Source organism: Zeus faber, assembly GCF_960531495.2.
Source record: "Zeus faber genome assembly, chromosome: 11".
Taxonomy (NCBI): Eukaryota; Metazoa; Chordata; class Actinopteri; order Zeiformes; family Zeidae; genus Zeus; species Zeus faber.
The window spans coordinates 13,608,925-13,636,099 of NC_137205.1; the positions used below are offsets into that span (position 1 = coordinate 13,608,925).

The 27,175-nt window shown below is 43.6% G+C and overlaps 2 protein-coding genes across 3 annotated transcripts; one reads left to right on the forward strand and one right to left on the reverse strand.

Annotated features, from left to right (window-relative positions):
• Positions 1-794: 794 nt before the first annotated feature.
• Positions 795-6,606, forward strand: ifi35 (interferon-induced protein 35). Its single transcript, XM_080009251.1, has 10 exons — positions 795-840; positions 1,914-1,940; positions 2,135-2,203; positions 2,317-2,475; positions 2,589-2,705; positions 3,631-3,775; positions 5,005-5,114; positions 5,196-5,379; positions 5,691-5,800; positions 5,913-6,606. Exons 2-10 carry the CDS (start codon positions 1,929-1,931, stop codon positions 6,111-6,113), a joined length of 1,107 nt encoding a protein of 368 aa, XP_079865377.1. The 5' UTR covers positions 795-840; positions 1,914-1,928; the 3' UTR covers positions 6,114-6,606.
• Positions 6,607-8,462: 1,856 nt separating this feature from the next.
• LOC307236744 (branched-chain-amino-acid aminotransferase, cytosolic-like) lies at positions 8,463-26,214 on the reverse strand. 2 transcript variants are annotated; one of them, XM_080009250.1, is made up of 18 exons: positions 26,109-26,214; positions 25,946-25,984; positions 25,433-25,530; positions 24,742-24,808; positions 24,547-24,638; positions 24,338-24,442; positions 24,165-24,232; positions 23,916-24,012; positions 19,318-19,392; positions 14,781-14,981; positions 14,509-14,619; positions 13,698-13,817; positions 13,411-13,574; positions 13,044-13,186; positions 11,837-11,922; positions 10,730-10,870; positions 10,466-10,540; positions 8,463-10,362 (listed from the first exon to the last, which is right to left on the reverse strand). In XM_080009250.1, the coding sequence occupies exons 1-18, from the start codon at positions 26,197-26,199 to the stop codon at positions 10,321-10,323; spliced, it is 1,815 nt and encodes a 604-aa protein (XP_079865376.1). In that variant the 5' UTR covers positions 26,200-26,214; the 3' UTR covers positions 8,463-10,320. The 2 variants fall into 2 exon arrangements, with proteins under 2 accessions (XP_079865376.1, XP_079865375.1); XM_080009249.1 differs by lacking the exons at positions 23,916-24,012; positions 24,165-24,232; positions 24,338-24,442; ... (3 more) ...; positions 25,946-25,984; positions 26,109-26,214 and adding an exon at positions 20,175-20,328.
• Between the last annotated feature and the right edge of the window lie 961 nt (positions 26,215-27,175).

A 27,175-nucleotide genomic window follows, 5' to 3' on the forward strand; every position in this document is an offset into this window, starting at 1 on the left:
AAGTGGGTGTAATTTGGTTTACCTTAAAAGATCATTGCAGTCCCACACACTGCACTATGTTCTACAGCGTTATTTCAGTGATTCATAGTTTGCAGTGTGAATTACCACTTGTGTAATATTTTAAACATCATAAACCGTCTTGTGTACAAGGTCTTAAAGAGCTCTGGCCTCGGTTAAGATTGTTTTTGACTGTCAAAGATAGTAGGGCTAAATGATTCACTGGCTCAACATATAAAAAAAAAAACTATCTGTTAAGCGTATTGTTTCCTTAACTTAAAATTGACAGATTATATGTTTTAAATCAATAACCTGAAATAAAGTGCGTTCATCCGATGAAATTATTCCTACCTATGATTTCCTTTGCGGGTTTAGCGATTTTGATCTCAATTCACATTTTCAAAATATGAAGGTAAACCACAGATAAAAGCCACATCAGGGCTCGACCTCAAAACAAATACATAAATACATCTCTCGGCAATAGAAATGAGTTCATGGATGTACTTAACCCAAAACTATTTTATTAAAACAATAATAAAAAAAAAAAATCCCACTCAACAAAACTAACCCATTAAAAAAAAAAAAAAACCCCAAAAAAACCCTCATCTTCAGTTTTTTCTTTTTCTCCTCAAACAATGGGATGCCAAAAAAAAAAAAAAGAATCCCATTTGATAAAGTCAACTTCCATAACATTGTGCTGAGCCTCTGCTGAACACGCCGCGTGAGGGCGGGCACGCAGCTCGCACGCCCCCTGCTGCTGAGCGCCTCGCACTGCGGGCGGCGGTGTTCGGGGAAACAGAAACTGAAAGGCGCTTCTCCAGCTGTCGGTGGTGAAGCGTCGAGGTGAGTCGTTTTATGTTTCAAATGACCGATCTCTCCACTCATGCTTTGCCCCATTCCAGGCTGGGATTCTTAACTTTTCAATCCGCGCAGTAAATTATGAAGTGGCTCTTTGCTTAAAACAATTAATTCTTATAGCACTAAAAATGAGTGACCTCACCTCGTAAGTTACTTTAACCTGCGTTTGTCAGTTACATTAAATTCCAGATTATTGTTATTATTTGATTGTATTTTATACACGTTTTATTATTTCCTTCTATTGAGGATTATTACTAAGCACTTTGGTTTGCATGGTGTATCTTCTCTCTTTGGGCTGCTCCCGTCAGGGGTCACCACAGCGGACCATCTTCCTCCCTTACACCAACCGCCTGCATGTCCTCCCTCACCACATCCATAAACCTTCTCTTTGGCCTTCCTCTTTTCCTCTTGCCTGGCAGCTCCATCCTCAGCATCTTTCTCCCAATGTAACTCTCATCTCTCCTACACACGTGTCCAAACCATCTCAGTCTCGCCTCTCTCACTTTTCCACCAAACTGTCCAACCTGAGCTGTCCATCTAATGTACTCATTCTTAATCCTGTCCATCCTTGTCACTCCCAATGAAAGTCTCAACATCCTCAACTCTGCCACCTCCAGTTCAGCCACCTGCCTTTTTGTCAGTGCCACCGCCTCTAAACCGTACAACATGGCTGGTCTCACTACCGTCCTGTAGACCTTCCCTTTCACTCTTGCTGGAACCTTTCTGTCACAGATCACTCCGGACACTCTTCTCCACCCACTCCACCCTGCCTGTACTCTCTTCTTCACCCCTGTCCTGCGCTCTCCGCTGCTTTGGATGGTCAACCTCAAGTACTTGAACTCATCCGCCTTCTCCACCTCCGCTCCTTGCATTCTCAGCTTTTCGTCGCCCTCCCTCCCATTCAGGCACATGTATTCTGTCCTACTCCTGCTGACTTTCATTGCTCTTCTCTCTGTATATGCTCCACAAATAAAAGTTGTTATTATTTAACGCAAATATTTGAGTGTTCTCTGATTATTATAATAATTATAATAATAATTTTTATATCTTTTTTCTAGATTGATTCGTCAGTCATGTCAGAAGAGGTATTGATCCAACTTTAACTTCAATATCATATTACTCTCAATACAATCCATTCTTCAGAACTGATCATTTGTAGTTGCCTATTTATTACATATTGCATGCAACAGAACATTGTAAATGCTAATTATTTCCCGCACAAATATAAGTCATTATATTGCTTTTCTGTAAGTGCCGTATGTGTTGGTGTGTCTTCCAGGATTTCTCCATAGTGCCTGAAGATCAGTGTACTTTGGGGGCAATCGATGGGGCGATCAAGAAATACATGGTGAGGCAGAGTCATCTTAAACTGCCTTTTCTCTCACAACACACCGCTCGCTGGGCTGCACCGGTGAGAGCGGTGATCCACACGCGCTGACCGACGGGTCCGTGTCTCAACAGGTTCAGTACGATCAGCTGCTCAGCGAGCAGAGGGAGCTCGCCATCAGCCGGGATGAGCAGCGCCTCCTGGCCGAGCGATTCAGGGAGCGCCACAACGAAGCCGCCAGGACGATAGAAGACGACAAGAGCAACTTCTTCATGGATATCGAATCTGAAAAGGTATGTTAAAAGAAAACAAAAAAACAACCCCTTGGAGGCCAACTGCTGTTGAGGGAGCGATGTCGGCAACATTGACGTTCTCCGTCTCACGTCCTGCTTCGCTCCCGTCGAAGGAGACGCTGGAAATCCTTAAACAGCAACAGAGCCAACTCCGGAGAGACATCGAGACAGAGAATGCGGCCTACTGCGAGCTCCAGGGGAAACACAACGCCGTGAAAAAGCAGAGCGAGGTAAGAGGCCGAAAGCTGTGATTTTTATCATAGTTAAAAAGATTCAAGGCCTGTAGGTTATTATGGCCGAAAAAGATTGAAGCCGAAATCTGCGAATTATGGTCGTCGAGAAGATTTACAGCCAAGGACCGTGTAGGAGAGCCCGCATCTCGGGCTCATCAAAAAAGCTCAGCCCGAGGTTTGAGGAACTTGGTCTCGGCGAGGTGCTCTTATCTTCCCGCGAACTTCAAAACTTGGGGGGAAAAAAAACCATCACCGGAACAAAGCAGAAGCCGATGCGTGCAAGTTTTATTGCGTGTCAGATAAGTACAGACACCGCAACAGAGCTCGGAGTTGGTTTCGCCAAACCCCAACTGCTTCATCCCTTTGTTCTCATATCTTTCATAGTCGCGACGAGGGGCTTGCTCGTTCACATATCTCGCCTCATTTTATGTCGAGAAATCATCAGAAATATATTTTGAGCCAGTCGTGGTCTTGTCTCTTTGTTGAGCCGTCCTCTGACGTCGCTTCGCAGCCAGCCAATCACGGCCTTCAGGGCTACAGCCCTCCTTCTTTTGAAGATGGTGTTCATTTGTAGTTTTCTATCAGCTGCCAAAATAAAGAAAACAAAAAGACTGATATATGCTGACTGTTCAGTTTAGGGCTTGTCCCTTTCATGACCTTGAGAGGTGGTGCTCCCAAGGTCATGGGCTGGTCGTGAGTCCGTGGCTCTATCTGGTGGTTTACAGAGTGTACTATTTTTTCAAAGGAATTCTTAAAGCATAGTTACATATTCAATTTGGTATTAAGTAGGGTTGTTCTTGCATCGATTTTTGCATAACATATAGAGGGTTTTCATGTGCGGTGACTAGATTTAATCATAAAAGGTTCCCAATTAAACAACAACACACTGTTTTCTTTGCCCCCCCCCCCCCGTCGCCGAAAGGCGTCCACCGCATTGCCCGAGAAGGAGGTCGTCTTCACCCAAACCACGTGGGACGCCGCCAATCCGGACGGGTTGGATCTGAAGACTCGTGTAATCTATCCCATGGAGGGAGGGACTGCGCTGATCACATTCGAGGAAGAAATCGGTGAAACTGCTTTCTCTAATCACCCCCATGAACACCCAGCTATTTCTGAGCGCTTTTCACGACCTTTACAATTCAAGCTCATATATGGACTCATTTCCAAGGGTAAAACACAAAGTGTTTTGTATCTCTGAGCCAGGTGAGGTCTACCATCTAACCTCACATTCTCACATCACTTGTATGCAGAATGAGAAAGATATGATGTCATAACTGGCGAAAGAAACCCCGCAAAAACGGCTAGAATTGAATTTCTTTGTTTTTGGGGTTTTTTTCATTCAAATTCCACTGCAAACGTAAACGAACAGAGTTTGTGAAAACACAAACATGTACCCACAGGTCTCGTAAACATAAGCCTTCTCCACTCTCCTCCACACTTCCCCACACAAATGTAACCATTATTTCAGGCGTGGTCCTCAGAAAAGCTCAGTCGCCCCGGGAAGTGCTAGAGTGGTTCAGGCCCTTTGAAAAAGATGAATATGGATAATTATTACCATGAAAATCATACATATGTACATACATGTATAACATACAAACAAAATAACACACACATACACTCTAATAATAATAATAATAATAATAATAATAATAATAATAGTGATGATAATAATAATAATAATAATAATACATTTGAATTACAATTAGAAAGTACCTCTGCAAACCAAATGGTGCAGATTCTCTCATCGTCACTACTCTGCAAAATAATTTCCAGTGCTTGATGCACTGTCAGCATCTTTTTCGCCATTTTTCTTTCCAAGTACAGTTGTTTTCCTTTACTTTGGAATACTTTCACCATTCCTTTCTTCTATACAACAGGCAGTCGCATTGGGGAATAAAAAAAAAAAAGACGTTTTTTTTGTCTTTTTTTCCCCTTATCTCTTTCCTATTGGCCGGTAGAGCATGATGACATCACTAACAGGCGACATTAGATCTGTAAACGAAAGGATGAGCCTAAGCCTAAAGGAAAAGCATAGGATGTAATCTGTACAGATACGCATCAAATTGCGGACTTCCTAGCATCGGCTGAGGTCGGCCCACATGTGTGATCTACGGCTATTCCTTTCTACGTCAGGGTCTCTAGTCTCCAGAACCGCTCACGGCATATTTCTAGTCCCAGGCCATTCCTTTTTCCTTTTTGTTAAACGATCATTTGAAAAAACTGCGCACGGGATCGTGGAAGTGTGAGCCGTATTGTGAGAGTGCTCTCAAGCATCTGTGTGCTCTCCTGTCCTCAGTGGCCCAGAAGATCCTGTCCATGCGGGAGCATCGAGTGGGTCTCGGAGAGGAATGCTTCATCACCGCGGTGGCCGAGCCGGTGCAGCTGATCGTGCCCAGCTACGTCGAGGTGATGGATGAAATGGGACGGAAAAAAAAACAATCGCCGCGAGGCGCGTACGCTCGACTCACCGTCTTCCCGCTCCCTCAGATGGACACCCGCATTTCCTCCCGGCGGGTTCTGGTTTCCAACCTGCCTGACCAGGACGGCGACAGCCTTTTGGACAAACTGGAGATCCACTTCGGCAAGAGCCGGAACGGCGGTGGCGAGGTGGAGGACCGGGAGATCCAGGACGACTCGGGCGGCGTGGTCATCACTTTCTGCGACACCAACGGTCGAGCGGCGTTCTCACCCCTCTTCCCCTTTCCCTCCGCGGGTTGATTGTGAACCGCTGGAGGAAAAAGTGGCGGAAAACGTAGTACAATGGAAAATCGGGCGCTTGCATTCGGTGATCAAATTCTTTCATTCAATGCATCAAAACAGCGTTTTTACAATGGAGGACAAGCAGTTCAACACGTTGTTGTGTGTGGTTTGGCGCCGCCGTCAACAACAACGCCGTGCGTGCGTGTTTTCGTTCCCGCCCATCGCGGGGGAAATCTTATTTTTAGGGGCCAAATCCTGACCGGTGATTCTTGTTTCCAACAGTCGCCAAAGGCCTGATAGATAAGCAGCACCACGAGGTGGAGTTCGGGAAAGGAAACAAGCACAAAGTGAAGGTGACTCCTTTCCTTAACGGGGAGATAAGGCTTTTTAAGGTAAGGTCATATTTTGTGTGCACAGGGTGTGTTCTGCGTGCCGGAACGCCCGCGACTCAATGACACTGCGGGAGAAACGACCCAAACGTCTCCTCTTCCTATTTCCCGCCAGACCAAATTATCGGTGTGCGCTCGCACCGTGCTGCTGACGGGGATCCCCGCCGTCATGGCCGCCGACGGACTGATGGACCTGCTGGAGATCCACTTCCAGAAGGGCATCAACGGCGGAGGGGAGGTGGAGGCCATACTCTACAACCCGCTGGGCGCGTGCACCATGGCGCTCTTCGAGGGGGACAGCTCCCCGGAGCGATAAAGCCCTGCCGATTTGCATTTTTCCCACGATAGCTCTCGGTGATGGAACTATCGAAAACATCCCACATAGGTGTGAGGTGAACGGCCGCTTCGCCAACACGCGGGAAGAGACAATATCCTGCCTAACTAACACATAGTGAACGGCACTTTTTTTTTTCATGGAATATAGTGCTTACTATCCTTACGTGATTAACTTCACGATTGGTATACCACCAATACCACGCTATGAACTGTAATATTTCATCATCCGTCTTTCCTTTGTCAAATCCAAATCACCGGGTGAGCTGTATTTACAGCCTATGTTGAATGCTCTTACATGTTTTCTCTTATAATTTATCAAATCAGTTCATCTAAATGTAAATTCCGACAGTACGGAGATTTAAATATGTCTACCTTTTCATTGACGGGGCAAGCAGTTGTTGTTTCAACGTCCCACATTAAAAGATTGTATGGTATCACCAGACACATTTTGGCCTTGGCGAGTCACTCAATCAAATAAAGGTTGACTTTCCGATTCGTTTCTTGATTCAGTTGACCTAGCGCGCTGTGAGCGGGAGTCATAAGAGTCAGATGGCTCTGAGTTGTGAATGGAGTTCTCACAGGAAACAGTTCATATTTATATTGTTTAAATTTTAACAAATTATTATATTATTTCAACCAGCCTAAGTATGTTCATAACAAGTGTAAAGCAACTTACTAAATTATTTCTACAGTTTTATTGACTTTATTTACTACTGCTGTTTAATAGGCTGCACCGTCTTGATAATCCTTTTCGCATTTCAAAGCATCCAAACATGTTCTCAATTTGAACAGAATTAGGCTGGCTGCTTCTGCAATCTGATTGGCTGGACTCAATACTGCGCCTGGCTGGTGTGGTATCCGATTGGCTGGTGCAGAGGCCGGGCCAAACTCTGTTCCTTTCCAACCTTCAGGATGCCATTGGGGGCGTGGCCTACCTCTGTTCTGATTCAGAAGTTGGCAGGGAATAAGATTAGACCACGCCTCCATTACAGAGCTGAATAAGGCCGCCATCACAATAAGGTATAAAACAAGCCATGCACAAATAGCTTCCTGAATGAACAGAATTAGGCCACGCCTCCATTACAACCAAATGCCATGCCTCCATTACAGAACAGAATTAGGCCACGCCCCCATTATCAAAGCACGGTATAAAGCGTCCATGCCCCCAATATCATAGTGAATGTTGAAAAGGAACCAAATCAAGCCATTACAGAACATAATTAGGTCGCCCTGAAGAAGAGCAATCTTTAATTGTCACACAGCGCACCACACTACAACACACGCACGCACATGCTTTGGATGGTGGCCGGTGAAATGAGGCCTCTGCGTTTAACCCATCCTGGCTTGTCCTTCCTCCGGGGGCACAGCCAGGAGCAGTGGGCAGCATTCGTGGACGCGCCCGGGGACCTGGTGATGAGTGTCCATCGCTGATCAGACGATGATGGGTGCATGTTTATGGGGGGGGTCCTTACTGACGTGAGGTGGAGGAAACCCCATGTGAGCAGGTGGAGAACATGCAAACCCCACACAGAAAGGCTCCTATTTGGGAGATAACCCGCCGGAGCACGGTGCCAACAGCGCCCCCAATAGCATACTGAAGGCTGAAAAGGAACATAGTTAGGCCAGGCCTCCATTACGCACAGCTGTAACTGCTCCGAAATGCGGCTCCTGACTCAGACCCAACGTAGGGCCCACATCAGTCCCATCTTGGCTTCCCTGCACTGGCTGCCGGCGCCCTACAGGATTGATTTTAAGATCCTTGTGATCACAAACAAGGCACTGCACGGATGAGCACTCAATGACATTCCTGAACCCTTACAGTCCAGTGAGACTCCTCAGGTCATCTAATCAGGGACCTTTGACTGTTCCAGACGGTCAAGCTCCCACCTGTAGGCGGACTCAACCCCACCAGAGATGAGCCCAACGAGGGTGGTGTCGTCCGCATATTTCAGGAGCTTGACAGACTGGCGGCTGGAGGTGCAGCTGTTGGTGTACAGGGCTATATAGTGTTTTACTTACTTACATAGTGAAGAAATAAAGCAAGACCGCAGCATCATAAACAACATAAACAGTAAATGCACTCAGTAAAACTGTTCAATATTATTTCATTATGGTCCTTAGAATCTGGGTTGAAATGGGGCCCCCTTGGCCTCTGAAGTTTAGTATCTCTGGTCTAGAATAGAGAACAGCTGTTCTTTGCCTCAACGTCAAACAAAGGAGTCTACTTCTCAAAGTGGAGAGCTCTGGTTTTTGATAGAAGGTGCCATCTCTCGTGGTGGAAAATGAGAAAATTACACACTTGAAAAAAGAAAGGAAAGCACAACAGCCATCATTGGGTACAGGTTATGTTTATTGTAAAAACATAAAAGCCAAGTAAAAGTAACAGATTGAGACTAAAAAAAGAACACCAAAATGACTCAGACTCAACCGTCACATAGCACAAAACAGTATCCAGCAGTAGCCCTGGTGCAGCCTTTCTGTTCACGGGAGCTACAGAGCCACAGGACAAATACACACTAAGGTCAGGCACTTAGACAAAAGAAGGAGGTGCATGGAGTGTGAACCTGAAGTGGGAGACATCAAGTAAAATACATTCAAAGAGGGGAAACCAAGCGAGGGGAAGGACATAATGCTGGATAGACACTGAAGAGAGTTTTGGAAGGCAGAACCATTTCTAAAAATAGGTGAGGAGGAGAAATTTTATATATATATAAATAATATATATAAAACCGGCGGGGTCAAAATATGTATATATATATATATATATATATATATATATATATATTTATTTGAACCCCTCCGTTTTTTTTTTTCTTAAAAAGGAAAAAAGTTTCTTATTCCTTACATTACGATTGCACAATCTAGTGCAGGAGTCACTGAGAGTACCTCTGCATGGTTTCGTACTTTGAAACTGCATATACGAGTAGGCGAGGGGCCGTTTGTGGGTGCTTAGGTCTACGAAAACCTCTCCTTCTCCATCCTTTGTAACGTCCCAACAATCAAAAACCACAGGCAAACAAAGCCAAACTTTGTTTTCTCACTCATACATTTTTTTTTTTTATTTTTTTTTTATCATATCCGACGTTACGTGGGTAAAAATGACCTTTTAACAGAAGCCCCTCTGGAATCACGGCCCCACGGAGGTAAAGCAGCACTGTCCTCAAATAGCAATCTCAGTTTATCATCTTTGTCATGACAGTCACAACATGTACCTAACAAACCTATTTGTTTTCTTGCTTTTAGAGTTAGAAGTTTCAACATTTAACAGCTATATCCACTAGTGAGTACATCACCTAACCATAGTCCTATTTTAAGAGTCCACTTAAAACAGAATTCACAAGTAACAGAGTAACACAATGTGTTCAAAAAACAACAACAAAATAACAGGATCATAGTAATTTCCTTAGTAATTCACTAGTAACAGAGAAAGAATGTGTTAAAAAAAACACTACAACAAAAAAACAGGATCATAGTCATTTCCTACACGACAATAAGGAGCTTTTATATTGCAAATGTTTAAATTCCTACAATTGACGTTGATCACTCTGTGCCTATTTGCAAAGGAAGACTATAGTGCTCATCTGGTGTTGCTAACGTTTGTGCTATTAGCTGTGAGGAGCACTGCGCTCAGCTCAGGAAGGGATATGTCAATAAAAACAGCTACAAGAGAGAGCGCTTAAGAAAATCCAAACAAAACTTTTCAAGACGCTGTTTCCCCATTACAAAGCACGATAATCTACTGCACCTGTCTTTTCTATTCAGGAAATATTCAACCTGATGAGAATGGAAAGGTACAATGAATATCACTACTGGCATGTGGGTCACAAGTTCAATCTCAGAGTTCTTAGCATGAAAACTGGAAAATTCCTGTTTTATTTTTAGCTTTTCCTTCAATGTTATGTTCCAAAGTCAAACTGTTGCAAAAAAACAAACCTCATTCCTGTGAAGGTCTCAAGAAAAAGAAATGAAAGAGAAAATACGTGTCCTCTGGTGGTCTGGTGTCCCCTGAGCAGACGGACAGAGAGAAGCCGTCTGTCTCCATTAGGTGTGTATATAGTGCATACTGTGTGTGTGTGTGTGGAGGAGGAGGAGGAGGGAGGGGCTGCTGGTCTTCAAAAGTGGCATCACAGGACTATTCTCGATACAGTACAAGTGCCGTGTGCGGACGCAGTCGAGGTCCAGGTCAATCAAGCCACCAACGGAGCCCAGTCGCTTTCCTTGCGTCCGTACTGTGCGGTGGGAGCGAGAGAAACAGCAAAATGAAAAACGTTTCCTCCTTTCTTGATTCAGAAAGACAAAACGGAAGGAGATTACTCGAAAGGACCCCCTCACCTGAATATCAGTAAGCTCCTTGTAGAACCTCTTGGCCAGGTCTGGTCCATTCTGCATCGTAGGGATCTGGTAAGCCTGTGTGTGTGTGTGTGTGTGTGTGTGTGTGTGTGTGTGTGTGTGTGTGTGTGTGTGTGTGTGTAAGAAAGGCCGAACGATCAAACATTTTCATTTTCATCATCATCATCATCATCATCATCAGGCGACAAGCTGAGGTTTACACATATGTGAGGATTCATTTGAAAACGTGGGAATGCAGCCTCCTACCTCTCCTCTGTAGAGCAGGCTGCTGACAGGACAGACCACGCAGGCAGTCCCTGCGCCGAACACTTCCAGAATCCTCCCGGAGTCCAGCGCCCCCAGAAGCTCCTTCATGCCCATCGTGCGCTCCGTCACTCTGAACTCACCCTGATGGAGACCAGGGGGTGGGGGACACAAAGCATGACTCGTGGGGCAGGGATTTTGGTCTTAACTGGATTTGGTATTTTGTTTTGGTCGTCTGCCGCTACCAGTAGAGACAGAATTTTACACAATGCTTAAAGTTAGAGGCTTGTAGCGGTCGCTGGCGTTTAAGTCTGGGTGCCAGTCAAGAGTCTTGGTCTGACAAATTATAATGAATAAAGAGAGCCAGCAAAAACCCTAAGAAGAAGAACTTCCACCAATCAGGTGCTCAGGAGTGTTCATCTTGTCTTCAGAGGTTTTGTTATCATCATAATCAGATGGCGGCACACACGTGATGTTAAAAGCTGTAGGCCTATCTCTACAGTCAAGAGTTTCCAATGCTAAACATCTTCCTCGTGTTGCTTCTCAGCCCTTGACAATGTGGAAAAAAAAAAACCGACCACCTATTTCTGTGTCGACAAAGGCTGTGGTTACAAAACTAAAGCGAGCAATCATATAATTATCTTTATAGCCACGAATCTCACCGTACAACTGGCATCACTAACTCGACTCGACTGTCTGTGCTCAGCCTGTTATTGGGAAAGGGCGGATCTTAAGTAGGCAGTGTAAGACAAACCAGGGAAGGAATTTGTCAACAATTAACACGGCTGTCAGTATAATCGATAGAAAGCGACGCAACAAAACGTGTTGGACCAATTGCAGACAAGTGGGAAGTCTGCAAATTATTGAGTGGTCTGCACTCCACTAAGTCAAAATGGTTGGTTTCCTAATAATTCTGTTTAGGGGCTTCCCTTATAAGCCTGCTATTCAAATATAAATAGCTTCATATCAGGATGTACCATGACAAACAACTAAAGTTCCCCTAATTTCCTGATGATTGAAACCTGTAACTCCTTGTACTCAACCAATAACAAGTGACCTGGAGGTTAGGCTGAGTGTGGCCCCATCCCCCTGCGCCGCTCCGGGTCTTACCCAGGATCGAGCCAGGTCCAGCAGAGACTGCCTGGTGACACCAGGGAGGATGATGCCATCCAAGGGCGGGGTCAGCAGCTCGCGCTCTGCAGATGGAGACATGCATTCGTCAAACACTCCCTCACACCCACGGAAGGAATGCACGTCATTTTTTCATGCTTTCCAACTGTCTGCCAAACAACATGACAAATATCCGCATGCATTTTGCTTTGAATTTAGAGGTGATGACAAATCTAGATCATGGGGTGCGGTGGCAGGTTATGGCAGAATTAATATGTTTTGCTCCACATACGCGTCTGGAAATTGAATATTTCAAAATCATTGACGCCCCCAGCATCACAGTGACACCAAGTGACACCAAGTTATATGAAATTATGACAATGCCCAGAGATATGTAAATCAAAACAAAGTCAGAATGTCTATGAATGATATATGAATAACACTTCCAGTGCTCAAAAAGGAACATTTTATAAAATCCCAGTAGCCCAAACCACGGCTATTATTCCTGATAGGAAGTTTGGAAGAATCATCTAGGAGGGAATCGTTTTTAAAGCTATATATTGCTCTGGACTAGATCGTTAGATGGGGGGAGTTAGGGAATGTCAGGTACTTTGCACATTGCAAATATCAGGAAAGACAGTAACTACAGTAGCAGATACTGCAGCTACCACAAAACAAATTAGCTGAGAGAAGGAAGGTTTAAAAAAAATGAATATGATGAGCCGCCTTCAAAAACACAGAGGCACCAGTGCCACATTTGTCCAATGGATGGATCTGAAAGATCTTTTCAGATGCCAACAAATGCTGACATGGTTGCACTTTTATGGGAAGTTAAGCGAAGCGGGCCAATTCCAACCAGACCAGACAGACCAGGCCTCCTGGTCGGAATGTTCTTTCCACCCCCCCCTCCCTCCTTTCTTTCCACTGCTCCTTGGCTGCTGCAACACCAGCTGGTTTTCTTCAAATTACCAACAAAGTTATCACGTGTCTGCAAAATAAAGTCTGACGGCAGGGAATGTGTAGAAGATCGACCTAGAGCTTTTGAAAACCCCGTTCTTTCCTTAAGTAAATGCTGTAAATCAGGTTGGCCTGCCAGGCGAAGGAGGAGGCCACGCCCAATCAATTACAAACAAGAGCACAGAGCGAGTCTCCGAGCTCAGATGGTAACAGGCCTCAAAAGGAGACGGCGGACGGATGAGGGTCCGACCTCCATTTTCGTTGGTCCAGTAGATGAAAAGGTTCATGGTGCCGACCTCGGTGATCTCCTCCTCCTCGCCGTACAGCCACAGCACCTGCTGGCAGCCCTGGCGCACCGCCTCGCTCTGCACGGCTATCGTCGGACCGTAGTTCCTGCCGGGCGGAGAAACGACGGGTGCAGCAGAAATGACAAAGTTGGCTTTCTGGTGATAGATTTAAAGGGGCCAGAGCCACCCATAATCCAAGCCTTGTGCTCAGTGGGCAAAAACGTAATATCAATAAACACAATTTTGGCATCTTCCATACGTGTGATTATGTTAATAGTTTAAGAATGGGTGACGACAAAAAAATAAATAAATAAAGAAATCACCCCTCACCCTCCCATCTTATAGGCTCCTACTCCACCTCTCCAGGCCCTGACGAAGCCCGGGTCGGCCAGCAGAGACACCGGGTTGAAGGTGCCGGTTTCAAAGTACGGCCCAACCGGGCCAACGATGACAAAGATCATAGCCTTCCCTGCCCGAGAAACACCTAGAGAGGGCTGGAGCAGGTGGAGGAGGTGAAAAATGGAGAAAAAGAAGCAGACGGTAAGTAGGACACAGAACCCTCCGTCCATACCAACATAAATGTATGCCTCTGGGCAGAGTACGACACCCGTGCTCACTTCAATTCCTATGAAGGTGGGTCTGATGTAGAGGCTGGCGTCCTGGGAGTAGGGCACCCACTCCTGGTCTAACTCCACCAGCTTCCGGATGCACTCCAACAACTCTGCTTTGTCAAACAGCTAGAAAGACAACAAAGCCCTCTTCAGACATCCATTAGGAAAAAAAGACACGGATGTGATCCTAATTTTGAATATCGTAATTATTTCCGCCGATTTCAGTCTCAGGGTTCCTCGGGCCCCCAGGACCATTACATTTGTGGGACTGATCATACCATGGCAACATTTTAACGCACACGCACAAACTGTGTAGACGCAATGCAATTATATTATTTGATGTTAAAGAAAAGGACATGATCAAAAATATTGAAACTGATTGAAACTGCAAATTGGTGTAAGCATTGTATCAAATGTTTCCCTTGTAAGTAAAAGCAATTCTGTATAAATGAAACATCCAGATAATTTAGGTTAGATCAGTTTAAATGGAAATTGTAAATAGTAAATAGCAGTATTAGCATTTTTCTAATGGTATGTTTACATTCATACTGTTCCATCAACAATTCCTGCTTCACGGCTCTGGAAGAAGCAGCACGTTCTTTACTGATCCCTGGCATCATTACTTGCAGCACAAGTCAGCATCGCGTTAAAGAGAAGGAATAGGCACATAATTCACTGTGGATAACCTGACTTCCATTAGTTGGAATTAATAAACTCAGAAACGTTACAGGAACAGTTTGAATTCAGACAGCAAGTTGTGGCTCCCCCAATACGCGTGGCGTGAGCGGCGACTTTGCCGATTTCGACGGCGACTCACAGGCAAACAGCTTCTGTCGGCGCTGCGATGCATCCTCTCCATGTTCAGCATTGGTCTGAACAGACGGACATGGTTATCCAGCCCACGAAACGCCTTCATGCCTTCAAACAGCTGATGTGTGCACATCGGACACACACACACACGCACACGCACACACACACACACACACACACACACACACACACACACACACACACACACACACAACTGTGGCAACAGGATATAATACAAAATGATACAAAATGCAAGTTAGTGTTTGGCTCAATGCTCACCTCTATTGAGTAGTGCAGGGCGGAGCTGGCCGGGTGCAGCGAGAGATTCTGGAAGGGCTTGATCTGAGGAGCCTCCCAGCCGTCCTTCTGCGACCAGCACACGGTCAGCATGTGATCAGAGAACTGCTTGCCAAACACCAGGGTGGATGGCTCGGGCTTGGGTTTAGCATTTGTGTTGAGCTCAATTGTGAGATCGGCCGCCTGAGAGGCAGAAGGGGGTGGGGGGCAGAACGCAGCAGAGACAAAAAAGACGGGAAAGAGCAGGACAAGTGGACGGATTGCAATGATTTCCTTCATTGTTTTTATCGACAGCATGCGGCAACAAAAGGACAATTAATTGAGCATCACAACAATTAAACCCTTGGGCAATCTTTTAAATTAGACAATTTATCGTCACAAACTGAATTAAGTAATGACAATGCACAGAAAAGGAAAGGAAAGACAGAACGAGCACAACCACGATTATATGATGAGCTTTCTTTACTCATTTATTTATAGAGTAGAGCAACTAAACAGTCAAGGATGGAATGTCTGTAAGTGAAAAAGATACACATGGAGCTGAACCGGACACACTCATCGTACACTCACACCAGAAGCGACACACAGCGACAAAGCAGCAAATTGCTTAATTGCGCTCCTTTAAAATACATTTAAAAAAAGAAACTTTTTAAGAGAAGGACAAATTGTCGCTTATAATTCTATATGCGTGCGCATACTTTTTTTTTTGCCAAGGTGTGTTCAGTCCCACCAGCCTATAATATAAAACAATATAAATATACAGGACAGTAGGAGCCACTTGTAGAGGGCAGCTGGAACATGACCAGGATCCAGGCAGAACCGTGATTGGGGCGTGGCTGACCCATGCAGGTCCTTGTCGGGTCCGTGCTCGGATCTCGCCAGTAATGATACTAATACAGTGACGATGACGTAACTTTGTGCCTGGGAATGCCGCCAGGCTGCATTTGTGGAAAAGCAGCTGCATTTCTTTCTGTCCACTGGGGATGCAGGGGTTCAAAACGTAACGCAATGTGCATATACGGGACAATCTTGCAATCAACAATCTTGTTTAACGAAAAAATATACATGTTTTGGAATGGAACATGTTTTCTGTATATCCAATAGAATCAATATATACATCTCTGATTTTAAAGAACAAATGGTTTGAAAGAATGAATGAATCAGTGCTTTTTTTCTTTAAATTGGAGATGTATTTAATTGACTGAAATTAATGAAGACACTGCGTAACCGTGTGTAGCAGGGACACCTTGTCGGTTATTCCCCCTTATTTTCAAATCCCAATGTTGACAGGTATGGGCTTAGTGCACCTCCCTGCCCCGCTCCTCCACCTGGGCGAAGAGTACTTTGCTGTGCATGTTTTCCTCCATCAATCCCATCCTATCTGATCCGGAACCCACGGCACTGCGTGGCTCAGACAATTAAAGTTTATTTCTAAAAGCCGTTCAGACGGACCGGGGAACCGCACCTCACACCTTAAATTTGATATTTTCTATGTCATTTTATTTTACTTAAAGTAATTGTGAAATATGGCAACAAATATAATCGCAATACTTAATGTATCGCAAGACTCCCCATATCGTGCGTTTTCGCACCGCAGGAACCTATTTCATAGTTCAGGACTAGTTCAGGACTTTTTTGGAGGAACCATCCCTTTTATTGTGTCCGCACTGCACAAACTACTGTTGGAACCATCATAGTTCTTAAAACTCAGTTTTGAGCAATTTTTTGGGCTCCAACTCCCGGGCAGGGACTAACCGGCACAAGAGGAACCTTCAGTGATGTAAGTGGCCTACCATGAGGAGGTGGCTGACCTGTCACTCTGGTGCAGGGACAACAGCCTCCTCCTGGACGTCAGCGAAACTAAGGAGCTGATTGTGGACTTTAGGAGATAACAACTGAGGACGCACGCGCCATTGATGATTAATGGGACTTCTGTCGACAGGGTGAGCAGAGTCTTTACCGCCTGGTTTGGGAACTGTACTGCTCAGGACAGGCGGGCCCTGCAGAGGGTGGTGTGTTCAGCTGAACGTACCACTGGAACTACCCTCCCCTCCCTGCAGGACTTATACACCAGGAGGTGTAGTAGCAGAGCCCGCAGGATCATGAAGGATCCTCACCACCCCAACAACGGACTGTTCCAGCTGCTGCAGTCGGGCAAGCGCCTCCGCAGTCACACAAGGAGAACAGAGAGACTGAGGAGGAGTTTCTTTTTGTAAGCCATAAGGACTGTCAATGCTGAACTCACCAGGGGCCCTCAGTGAGACACTCACATAGACCCCACTGCCTTACTGTACTGTATGTTGCATACTGTACTGCATTCTGTATCACTGTACTGGGTTATAGCATACTGTGCTGTATTCTTGTTGTTACTGCATTGCTGTGCTGTACTGTTGTATGTTGTAACTGTACATCTCAACACACACTACCTCACTTTATTCACATGCCACTTTACTGCACATATCTGTATATACATAGTCTATTCCTCTTGTTTCTTTTTTGTATTCCCACTCAGTATATTACCCTTTTATTCTTATTTTATTTACTAACTGAATTACGTTTTAGGAATCATTTAGTTTAGTTAGTGTAGTTAGTAAATTACTTAGCTAGTTTGTCAGTTAGTACATAATCTCCGGTTATGTTACAATGAAATTTCGCTGCGTATATGTAGGCACGTATGTATATGTATGTGATAAATAAACATCTGGAAAAAGGTGCTGGTGATGGTCCAGAGCTAAGACCACGGTCCCTTAGACCGGAGTCCGCCCGATTTAGTCGCATCGCTCTGGGTGGGGACCAGCCCATGTACGCTCAGCAGTAATAAAAAACATGACAAATAAAAAAATAAATCTATTTTTATTGCAGATGTATTTATTTCATTTTATGACGTTAATTGAATGAAACAGAAAATCCCAAGCTCCCACTTCACGAAAGTGGGAACAAACCTTTAAATTATATCTTGTAGATCTAATACGAGTGAAGATTAAGCAACTGGACTGATTATTTCTCACCTCAAATTTGTGCAGAAACAAATTTTAGTGGACAAGTAAAGTGAAATCAGTGAAAGTGAGTAAATACAACACGGAACTCCCCCGTTGTATGACATCACATCAGCGTCACCAGTGCCAGTGGTTCTCTCCCCCAGGTCGTAGTTCCCCTCCCACCTAGCCCATATCATGCAAACGCAGACCCACTGCTGAGAATCTCCACATTCCAGTGGAGCAATCAACCCTATTTCACAGAGAGGGGGAAAATTCCCATCTGAAATGGCCCACCTCTTTGTTCCCCCTGTCGTAAGAGGGGGAATCAAATATTCAGTTTACTATCATACAGGACTTCTTAATAATTCTTAATCAATAGGTGGCGATTTATTTAATAGTGGGCAACCAATCTGTGAAGTAAACCATGGAGTTTAAACTGTAGAAACAGTAAAACAATCTAGAGTGTTCAGAAGGATCCATATACTGTTTAGTCTCTGTCATGTTTTTACAAATTAATTATTATTATTATTATTATTATTATTATTATTATTATATCTATTATATCCCTGGTGTTGATTTTATTCTTTTGACTTTTATTTGTTGATTTTTAACAGTTTATTGTGCCATTTTTGTTTTTTGTTTCCTCAAGTGGCTTCTACTGTATATTAAATATGTAGACACCTACTATGCATAGCCACAGATCCTTAAATATTGTACATCTCAGCATTCAAATTGTGCTTGGAGGGAATTATTTTCAAGAGACATTATGACCGACTTAAATATGTCGGACTTCAACAGATTTTCACGGTCAAAAAGCGGCAATTACCCAGTAACGGAAACGCTGGCTAGTGCTTATCATTGCTCTAACACCGTGGTTTGCAAGAAGTGGAATCTTTTTGCCATCACTCTTGGCAGAGAAAACACCGCTGTAGATCCCCCTGGGTACACAGGATCTTGGAGATCATTTGTTTAAATTATGTCTCTGTAAATAAAAATCAGAAAGTGTGGGAGAACTGGCTTCCGCAACAATGCTCTGCCTCCATTTTGGGAACACAAGTTTTGTCTGAACCACAGTCAAGGGTTCGTTCACCGTTTATGAGCGGACGGACCAGCAGAAATGCATTATCGCTCACACCAGAAGTGATCACTGTTGCTTGTGGGCATTCCTATTCAACTCACCGCTGAGTAGTTGCCATAGCAGTGTATAAACAGATTAATGTGCACATAGCTGAATTAATTTATTTAGATGTTTGCCAATATATTTATTTTCAAGTGACAGTTATTTTTATATTTACTTATAAAATATGACATAATATATGAATATATGCAACATTACCCTACAAATCAAGTGCAAAACCTCACCAGGGATCCCAACTATCTCTGAAATTTCTTCTGCTATGGCCACTATAAATCGCTTCGGGTGTGCGAGTACGGTCAAGCAGTCCGGTTAAGTCATGTCAGCCTGATTAAAGTGTGACGGTGTCAGAAATAGACCCTTTGTTGGAAGGCTCAAGTCAAGGAAGTCTTTACTGTTTTGTTACCTTAAAGGAGGAGCTGGCAAACCGCAACGAGCCCAAGGAGAAGGGGAGTGCCTGAATGAAGCGTCCATGAAGTGCCTGGAAATGACACGCAACTTTGAAATGTTTCCTGTTAGCTCACAAATAATATATTCAACGGCGCAAAGGGTTCCTTTGAGACTACTGCAACGCGGCGAAGGTGACACGGGGGCTCCTGTCCACAGCATAACACAGAGGGGTGACGACAACATGTCTGTATTTGGCATTGCTCACTTTATCTGAGGCTGGAGTACACCCACACACTCCACTTATCACCTGCACTTTGTCTACAAAGGCTTTAAATAGCATCTTCACACACACACACACACACACACACACACACACACACACACACACACACACACACACACACACACACACACGGTGGGGGGGTCATTATGGTATTACAAAATTAAATTCAAGGACTTTCAAGTACCTTTTTAAGCACCATGTTGCATAGGCAGCTTTTTTTTAATTTTTTTTTTTACAATGCTTATCGTCTGTAGTAACGCACCATGGCGGAATAACCCCATAACGACATCAAAACAAAAGGCAATAACAATAAAGTGCAGAAATAATAACAAAAAATAGAAAGAAAATCGGCAATATGCCCTAACGCCCCCCCCCCCCAAAAAAAACAACAACAACCCCCCCAACCAATAAGCGCTGTAAAAAAACAAAAATAAACAAACACAAAACAACCTTTTTTGCAACTTGCGACAATACAATAATGGTTTCCTCGCTGTTTTAGATGGCCTAGTTGCGTGCCCTCGGTGGAACATTAACGGAGCGGCTTCACGCCGGGACGTTACAAAACGGTAGAGCTTGATCTTTGGACTCACCGTCCGGAGCGCTGCCATTGCTGCGGTCTGATAGCGGCTCACTGCTGAATGTGTTCGGGTGGAAACAACTTCCCTGAGCCGATAATCCCCGAGTTCCGCTCCGAAATTCGAAGACAACTCTTTCCGACGCGTGAACCTTTTTAAACGACGAGACGATACGACCACGACCACGACCCCGAAACCTGTGACGGTGTTTACCCCCCCCCCCCCCTGGGCGTAGTTTTTTTTGTTTTTGTTTGTTGAATACGACTAACTGAGATTAATACGGGTGGACGTTTGAATTCATGCGGTCGGTAACAGATGCTGATTGTTTGATTTTTTTTTTGTTGTTGTTCATTGTTTCTTGCCAAGTTATTTACTCCATTCTAAGATTGATGGTATATTGTCAATTTGTCTGTTTTATGAGTTTTTTTTAGGTTTATTGCCATTTTAATTGTAATTGTATCACTTTATTATTATTATTATTATAATTTATTTTTTTGTAATTATAATTCTATCTATTGTTTCGACGTGACACCGCCACCGGTTGAATGAAACACTTTCACTTTGGCGCTGCTCCGTCGACGGGTCAAAAGCGGAAGTCAATGGTGGGCGTGAAAAATGCCTGGCCTCTGATTGGACGAAAGGCCGGCGACGGGGAGGTCATTGGGTTCAGACTGGAGCGATTCTGATTGGCCCGCGCGAAGGGCGTGGTGGCGGGGTGTGCGTCAAAAAAGGAAACGTTTTTGTCACGTTTTTTTTTTTTTTTTTTTTTTATCAAGATGTACATCAATACAAAGTAACCGTCGCTTTGGAAATGCCCCGAAAAATACAAATTTAAAAAAATAATAATAAAAAAAAAATGAAACGAGACAGCGTAAACAACACTGCATCCGTTGCCTGCTTTGCAAACAAAGTTATTCATTCTTTTTTTTTTTTAAGTAAGATTTACCACGTTAAGAAGATTTTGGACTTAACAGTTGTTAGGCGAGAGACATGATCATATATCTGAAGGTCACTGGTTTGCATTGAAGACTTAAATGAGAGAGTTAGAGAAATCAGCATTATTATTAATGAGTTTAAGACAATTAGGATGATGATGATGATGATGATGACGATGATGACGGGATCTGATTTTTGAAGCCGTAGTTAAGTTCAGCCCCTCCACTCAGCAGGAAGTCGATCCCGGTGCAGAATGTTGCGTCAGCAGCCAGGAACAAGGCGACCAGCCCACTTTCCCTCTCCGTCCCCATCCGACCCATCAGCTGTTTGGGGTTCAAAAATGAACATGAATTATATTATATCCATGTTATAATATTCTATGTTTCAGATTTTCACACTGTCATACATTAGATATTATATTACTTATATTTATTTTTTATATTATGTGATATTGTGAGTTATAAATTCAGAGAATCACACTTAATACATAGTTTCTCCTACCGATGCATATCTGTTGGTCACCCAGAAATACAGTTGTGATCTAGATTAATAGAACTACTAGATTATTAGAAATATTTAAGTCAGTTTCATATTTGATCAAGACTTCGCTAAATCAGAGGAAAGCCTTCATCGAAACATAGACACCACGCGCAAAAACAAATACTGTAAAATACCTTTGCTCAATAGGCTAAACACGTCCAGAAAACCAACTATATAAGAGACATTTTATTCATGATCTTTCTCAGGACCAATTGCCAACACCCTACCTCCACCCTTCCATTATCAATAATAGAGTGCAAACTGAGACCTTTGAGGACGATGTTGACTCTCCTCACAACAACACACACCCTATGATCAAATGCGGGGGGCCGAACGCTGTAATTTACAGAACAAAAGCGCATTAAATCCTCCCAGTGAAGATCTACTCTTAACAAGGTGACACAACTACAGCGCAATGGAGCAACCAGACACATTGAGCTTCAAGGGGCTCCTTGGGAGGTTTTACAAGGTTTCTGTCTCTTGGTGGGTGTTCTTTATCAGGGACCTTGTCTGTTAAGGTCCTTTGACGTCTGCAAAGTCTTTAAAAATGATGAGCAGCAGACCACACTGCTGCTCCTAGAAACTGTGTAAGCCTGCATTTAATTTAAGTAAAATGAAAATTTTGAAATAAAAATTCAACATTTTAATTCAAAATGCAGCAAGAGTGCAATACTTTTGTGTGCTATTGAAATGTCCACGCAATTTTGTTTTTTAATTTAGTCTACATTTACGTGAAAGAAAAGGGGTTGAAATGCACTTGGGTGGCGGGGCCAATTGTGGGACATTTTCATGAGGCCCAAAAACTCGGGTGGCGTCGCTGTGTGAAATTACCCACAAACAACTACCTACTATTATCAACTGTTGCAAAATTGTAGTTTTATGTCTTTATATTTTTCTCAATATATACTGCAGCACGTAACAGCCTCGTTTGGCTTCCACAGGATTTTGGGACTAACACTTGTAAACAATGCTTGAATTGTGATGCGGTCCAATAGTCAATGTGCCACCATAATGAATGGGTCACATGACGCAGCTACTTATCGCTGGACGTGGACATAGGAGTCTTTTTGTGAGGGGAAAAAATGTGATTCCACGATTTCCAAGACAGAGGATAGGGATGTGGGAACCTTGTGTAAAACTATTATTTTAAGCGCCTTTCCCACATGGAATCCGTAGCATTGCTGAATAAAAAATATCCGGCAAAGGCAGTCAGTAGGGTTAGGGTTAGTACGTTTTTTCCAGTGTCAATCCGATCGTTAACACAATCTGTCTGCAACGGACATACAATCTGAATCAGTTTCGTTTTTTTTTTCTGGTTCTCAGAGACCAGCACTTGGCTTCCCATCTCCCCGCCACTCCCGGACGGACTCGGTTCCCTCCGCAGAGTCCGGACAAAGCCCCCGTCCCCGGATGCAATAACCCTAACCAAATGTTATTAAACAAGTGTGATCATTTTCGACCTGTCCTACACGCTCTGCCTCCGGAGAAGGAACGTTCTCCACCCGTTCTACCTCTCCCTGTCTGCTCGCTCCGTGCTGGCGGTCAAGCGAACACACATCTAGGGTCTGAGTGGCATTTCTAAGAAGCAAAGGAATAGAATTTAAGAATATAAAGACCTGTCTCCGTAGACTGGACGCGTCTCAATTTTTTTGTCTTTGACGGCTGAGCGGCACGGTGCGGATCACCTTTTTACCGAAACAAATAACTTTTGAAAACTTGTTCGTAAAAAAACTGCTTTATTTGGATTCTGCTCCATCCCTACTTTACAGCTGTGGCAGTTTCCTCTACCACGCGCCACCCAAGGGGCACAGACACAGAAGACGGGGATTTGTAAACACCAGTTTGTTGTAGAGAGTTGGCCAGCTGGAATTAGCCAGGAGCAAATAGAACATGTCATGACACAGGCTCCTATCCTGAGTGTGTGTGGGGATGGCGGTTTTAACCTGTTGCCCGACCAACCAACGAGGTATGCTGCCACACTGATCCAAATAACCTAGATCCAGGTCAGGTGTGGATGCTCAAACCCCACCAACCCCACACCACAACGTCAATGTTACTGCTTCCGTTCCCCGCACATTTCCATTCACAGCTGTACCGGCATTTTCCCGGAAATGATACTAGGTCGAGCGTGGGGAAATTTACGGAACAAATTTTTACGGAACATCGAGACCGGCTCCTGTTCCCACACGATGCCAATACGGAACATTTCCAGTAGATTTACGGCTCTCAGCGCAAGTGGGGAAGAGGCTACAGATTCTAAGCTCCTTTTGGAGATCTTGCCTGAGCGTTGTCGCCTGCCTTCAGGGCTGCCGCCGCATCTGGAGTCTGTCCTGCCAATTCCTCCCACAGAGGCGTCATCACGTTACCAGGGGAGATGCTGCAACAGGAAAGAAATTGATAGTGGACGGTATTTAAGAAAGAAAAACGCAGTCAGAAAGGGAACGTCCAATCTGAAATGCCGTCATGCACCTGTAATGGAGAAAAACTCATTTGTGAATCGAGGGATGTGTTAAAACCAGTTTGGCTCACCAGTTCACTCTCACTTTGTAGCGGCTCTCATCCACAGCCATGGCTTTAGTCATAGCAATTATCGCCCCCTTGTGAGCAGAGGTAAACACAACAGGGCTTGGTTCGTTTTGGACAGCAGGATTAGGAGTGAATTTTGCGAACGTGAACAATTGCATCCAAGGGTTACGACTCACTTTAGTGGCGACGTACGGCGCAGCCCCCGGCTGACCGATAGTGGCCACAAGACTGGACACGTTGATGATGTTGCCTTCAGTCTTACGCAAGTGTGGGAGAGCAAACTGTAGAGAGAAGGAGGGATATTTTCAATTCAAATAATTCAAATTGCGTGTGCATGTGGCCGCATTCACGTCCCCGTTTCAGAAGACGCAGAAATTGACATTACTTTGGCGGCCAGGAAGTAACTGATGAGGTTCAGGTTCAACAAGTCTTTAAACTCAGCCGCGGAAGTCTCATCGATGGCTTTGTAAGGTGGGTCTGGGGAGGAGACGGCGATACTGTAAATCAAACATTGTAGAGGCAACATCAACTTGTGTTTGTCCTCGTGACCTCGGTTTGGGCGAACTGGCGGGGAACTCACGCCATCCAGCGTTGTTGACCAGGCAGTCGATTTGTCCATAGCTCTCCACTGTCACGTCAATTAGTCTCTGAAGGTACAGACACTCAGTTCAACTGCGTTGCCGTGAAAATTGACATGGCAAGGATTGGCCGAACCTAATTTCACCCGGTGCACATTATTGAGCTGAACAAACAGAGATAACACACAAAACCGGTTTAAGCCCCGACCAGACAACTATTTCTGGGGCTGTGTCAACAGGGATGTCCGCCTTGAATGAGAATCGAGAGAGAATCAGAGGAACCCGGGCTTTCAGCGGAGCACGCCCTGCTTCACTGGTCCAGTGTCGAAACAGTCACGCTGCAGTTCTGTGTGTTTGCTTATTCAAATCCCGGTGAGTATACAAAAAGGGAGATGGGCATGAAAAGACATGCGTAACGTGCAATCTTCTCTGGGGATCTTCACCCTACTGTAATTAACCTGGTGGTTCTACCATGTCCAAACATTGGCAAAATGAGAGAAAAACAACCCCCAACACATCCAAACAAACAAAATGGCCTTTGAACTCACTTCTTGCTGATCTCTAGAAGATCACCTGATCAGCGGGACTCAATCCAGATCACTGGTCTTGTGACGCACTCGCTGGTCTCGTGATGCACTATCCTGCTATCTATGAATCCTGTCATCGGACTGATTTAAAACATTTAAAACTTACCTTGATATCTGCCTCTTTGGAGATGTCACACGCCGCAAATTTGCACGAACCTGGTCCTGCCCTGTTGAGCTCCTCTTGCAGAGCCTCACCTGCAGCAACTGTCAAAAAGGCAAAATAATACACTTTCTTAGTGAAAACTTTGAACATACATTGACATTTTTAATAAATATGTTTTTGAATTAAACATTAATTTGTTTTATGAAACATTTGCTTTTGCTTTTGACAACTATTGGATGATTAAGCCAACACTACTAGGTGAAGAGATATATATATAAAAAAATAATAATTAAAAAAATAAAAATAAAAAAATAAATAAATAAATATATATATATATATATATATATATAATATCAATATGATATTTTTTCACGTTTGATATTATTCCAACGTAATAAATACGTGACATCTCATTCAAAAGCATTCCTTTCTGCACAGATCAAGATTCAAGATTTAAGATTCATGTCACAAGTGGTGGCGATATGCTTATGAATAAAATATTTTGAAATGACTTACCTCCTCTTGCACAAAAGACAACTTTAGCACCGTTTTCCACTGAAACAGATACAGCACATGTCCATTTAATTGCGCTTCTTCTCTGCGGAGTCACAACACCCAGCAGACTGCAGAGACAAAGTTACATGGGTTTTTTTTGTTGTTGTTTTTTTTTTTTTTTTACCAAATACTCTGACTATTCCTCTTCCAATCCCCTTCGATCCTCCAGTGACCACAGCCACTTTATTGTGGTAGCGGAGCGACTGGACAGACATTGTGATGTGATCGGTGAGTGACCAGAGCTGCCTGTACCTGCCGCAGCCAGTTTCACAACTACACTGAACTGCCGACAGAGCAAATAAAGTCCGTGTTTCCGGGATTTGGAAACATTTGCATGTTGAACCCGTCTGGGGATGGATGTCCCTATAATAAAAAAAATACTGTATGTGTGGCGGGTTAATATTTAACTTTTAACTTTGAAAACATTTCACTCACAGTTGGTTGTCAAAGTGCTGAATCTCACCGGGAACCCAGCATTATTAGTGAAGTTTTGTCAACATTAAGATATTTTTTTGAATATTTTTAAAATCCAAACAATAAAATAATAATTTTGCTGCGGACCCCTGCAATTGCTTCGAGGGCCACTAGGTGGACCGCGGACCCCAGTGGGGGAACGAACTGTGTCTACAAAATAATAATAATAATATTAATAATAATAATAATAATAATAATAATAATAATAATAATAATAATAATAATAATAAATTAAAATCATCGTAATTATTATAACCAGAATCATAATCATAATCATACCCACATACATGTTGATGTATATAACATTTATAAATCATTCACAAGCTGAAAATAAGTTACAAAGTCCTTCGCAAAGTCCTTCGCAAAGTTAAAAAGTTAAATGATAAATCACAGTAAAGGAGTCAAAACAAATAGTCATAATTTAAAAGCAAGAAAATGGAAGCACATGTTAATACAACACATAATACAATTAAATACTACTCACAAAAACCCCCCAGAAAAAAAGGCGGTTTATATAATTTTCCGTTAAGAATAAAAACCAAAACAGAAGACGAAATGGAAAACATAATCTACGGCGTATTATGTCATTATGCGAACACTAAAAATACCTTCCCTTGAAACAGCAAAATGCACTGAATAATGAATTGAGAATATTTGTGAAATAACTCCTAATAGGCACAAAAGCATATGAAATGGGTTGGTTGTGATCCAACGCTG